Below are 2,419 nucleotides of genomic sequence, written 5' to 3' on the forward strand. Positions count from 1 at the left end.
CAGATCTGAATCATACATCTGAAGCATATTAGATTATCAGATCCAAAAGTACTGCACTCTTATGAAAAAAAATCTGAAAAGCCAGATATGGACAATTTTATTTTTTTCTTAGATATAGACACTTGTTTTTTTTTTTTTTTTTTTTGCCTTCTTTTGATTAACCTCGACATTCCGAGGAATTTATTAAAATGGACACACAATTAATATTGTTCATTCTTCGCACATGAACATATATAAAGTTCGTCTCTTTGTCTTAAAGATAGCCTTTTTCTTTGCAGCATTGGATTGCTCCATCAAACATTTCATCGATCCCATACTTATATGTAAAGCCGGTATCCAGGAGTTTCTTTGACGATAACGCAGATAATTTATAGCCTTCAATCTTCGCTAAAGAGCTGCAAAATTTCTCCATTATATTGAAAGATGATAATTATGAGGAAAATGGAAATTTTAAGGGCAGAAATAAATTGAACATACTCGAAATTTGGTATTGGATATCCAGGGTATTTTGCAGAGAGAAATTCGGCCATCTCTTGAATAGTTAATGTGGCTGAAGAACAAATGTACCTCCCTTTTACATCAGGATATTCAAGTAAAAATATATGTGCCCTTGCTACATCATCTATATGCACCATTGATATGTTGAGAAGCATACTATATTCTTCTCGATTACCTGATCAGCAGATTTTTTTTTTAAGGCATTATTCAATCAAAGGGAACATATGTACATACCATTGATCGCGGCAAATTAATTATAGCACGTACCCATGACCATAGCCAGCGTGCCGCGAACAGAGCCAGCTAATTGAGGACAAATGAAGGGACCAGTAACGAAAGAAGGTATTATTGTCACAAGATCCAATCCATGTTCTTCTGCAAACTCAAGAGCTGCCCTTTCAGCTAATGTCTTTGAAAGTTTGTAAGATTTTCCCCATATATCCAATTTTCTGATGTAATCTACATCACTCCAAAATGTCTCATCTAGCATATCAACATCTTTGCCACTGAAATGGACTGTTGATGCACTTGAAGTGTACACAACTCGCTTCACGGTTCCAGATTTCAAGCATGATTTTAAGATGCCTATTGTTCCACTGACTGCTCTTTGTATTATAACTTCTTCAGGTTCTTTCCCGTGAATATCAATAGGTGCGGCTACATGAATAACGCCAGTGCATCCTGCAATGGCTGCATCGAAGCTCTCTGGGTTGTTGAGATCGGCATTAAAGATTTGAAGCCTCTCGGATGCTCCTGGTAGATTTGTCAGGAAGCTAAGATCTCTCTTCTGTTCTGCTCATTTTTCATAATATTCAACACACTTAATATTCTAATTAAAGATGTAAGTCAAATAAGAACCAATTCAAATCACAACCAATTAAAGTTAAAGAATGCTGAGCTTGAAGGCATACATACCTGGGTCGGATCTAACGGTGGTTCTGACGGAGTAACCATGATCAAGAAGTCGCATGATCAGCCAAGATCCTATGAAACCTGTACCACCTGTTACACAAACTCTTCCTTTTTCTTCTTCCATCTCTGTGTGACTGTCGAACTTTTCTTTCTACTTCCTATGACAACCTGAATCACTTATATACATGAAATTCAATCCAGAGCTGAAATTGACAAAAGTCACCTACACCCTTTAAGTTTGTTTAAATTATCACATAGACTCCTTTACTTTCATAAATGATCTCATGGACCTCTTTTTGACGATTATACCCTTCGATTATAAAGTTTAGACTGTTCAAATTTGGATTAATGAATTTAAGAGTTAACAAAATCTGCTAAGATATATTGAAAATAATTTAATATTAAAAATAATTTGCCTAACATATCTATGTTATTTTATTAATTATATTTATTTTAATATTTTTTAATTTTATGTATGATTTTTATTTAGTATTGTGTTTATATCTAGTATAGAAATTTTGAATATAATCAAGGAGGGGTATGATGATCATTTATTAAAACTAAGGGATTTATGTGATTTTTAAATGAACCTTAAATGTGTAAGTGGCTTTTCCCTAATCATCTACTTTTTATAACTATGGTTAAAATTTAATTACTTTTTTTTCTTATCAAACTACCAGTTGCATGTTTTAAAAAGTCAGTAACCATATACATTATAATTTTTCTATAAGGCTATATGGGCTACAACATAAATAAAATTAAAGGGTTGTCGCTAACCCTTGAATTGAAGTGTTATAACCTATACCATTCAATTATACAATGGATAAGAATTAATTAATTAAAAAGTAACAAGTAATTTCAGGTTGTAGGTAAATATAGTTTTTTTTTTAATTTTAAAGGATACGGTGTTTGGGGAAAAAAAATCCTATTTGACCATTGGATTTAAATATTACAATATTCAAGTAGTTTGTATATTTTATAATCACTTCACTAATATATTTTTTTTAAG

The 2,419-nt window shown here is 32.2% G+C and overlaps 1 protein-coding gene across 1 annotated transcript; it reads right to left on the reverse strand.

Moving 5' to 3' along the window:
- Window positions 1-253: 253 nt before the first annotated feature.
- Window positions 254-1,534, reverse strand: LOC18034226 (vestitone reductase). The gene is made up of 4 exons (XM_006423654.1): window positions 1,414-1,534; window positions 766-1,290; window positions 478-673; window positions 254-395 (listed from the first exon to the last, which is right to left on the reverse strand). The coding sequence occupies exons 1-4, from the start codon at window positions 1,532-1,534 to the stop codon at window positions 254-256; spliced, it is 984 nt and encodes a 327-aa protein (XP_006423717.1).
- Window positions 1,535-2,419: the final 885 nt, after the last annotated feature.

The sequence above is a fragment of the Citrus clementina genome, unplaced genomic scaffold, assembly GCF_000493195.1.
Source record: "Citrus clementina cultivar Clemenules unplaced genomic scaffold, Citrus_clementina_v1.0 scaffold_8, whole genome shotgun sequence".
NCBI classification, from domain to species: Eukaryota; Viridiplantae; Streptophyta; class Magnoliopsida; order Sapindales; family Rutaceae; genus Citrus; species Citrus x clementina.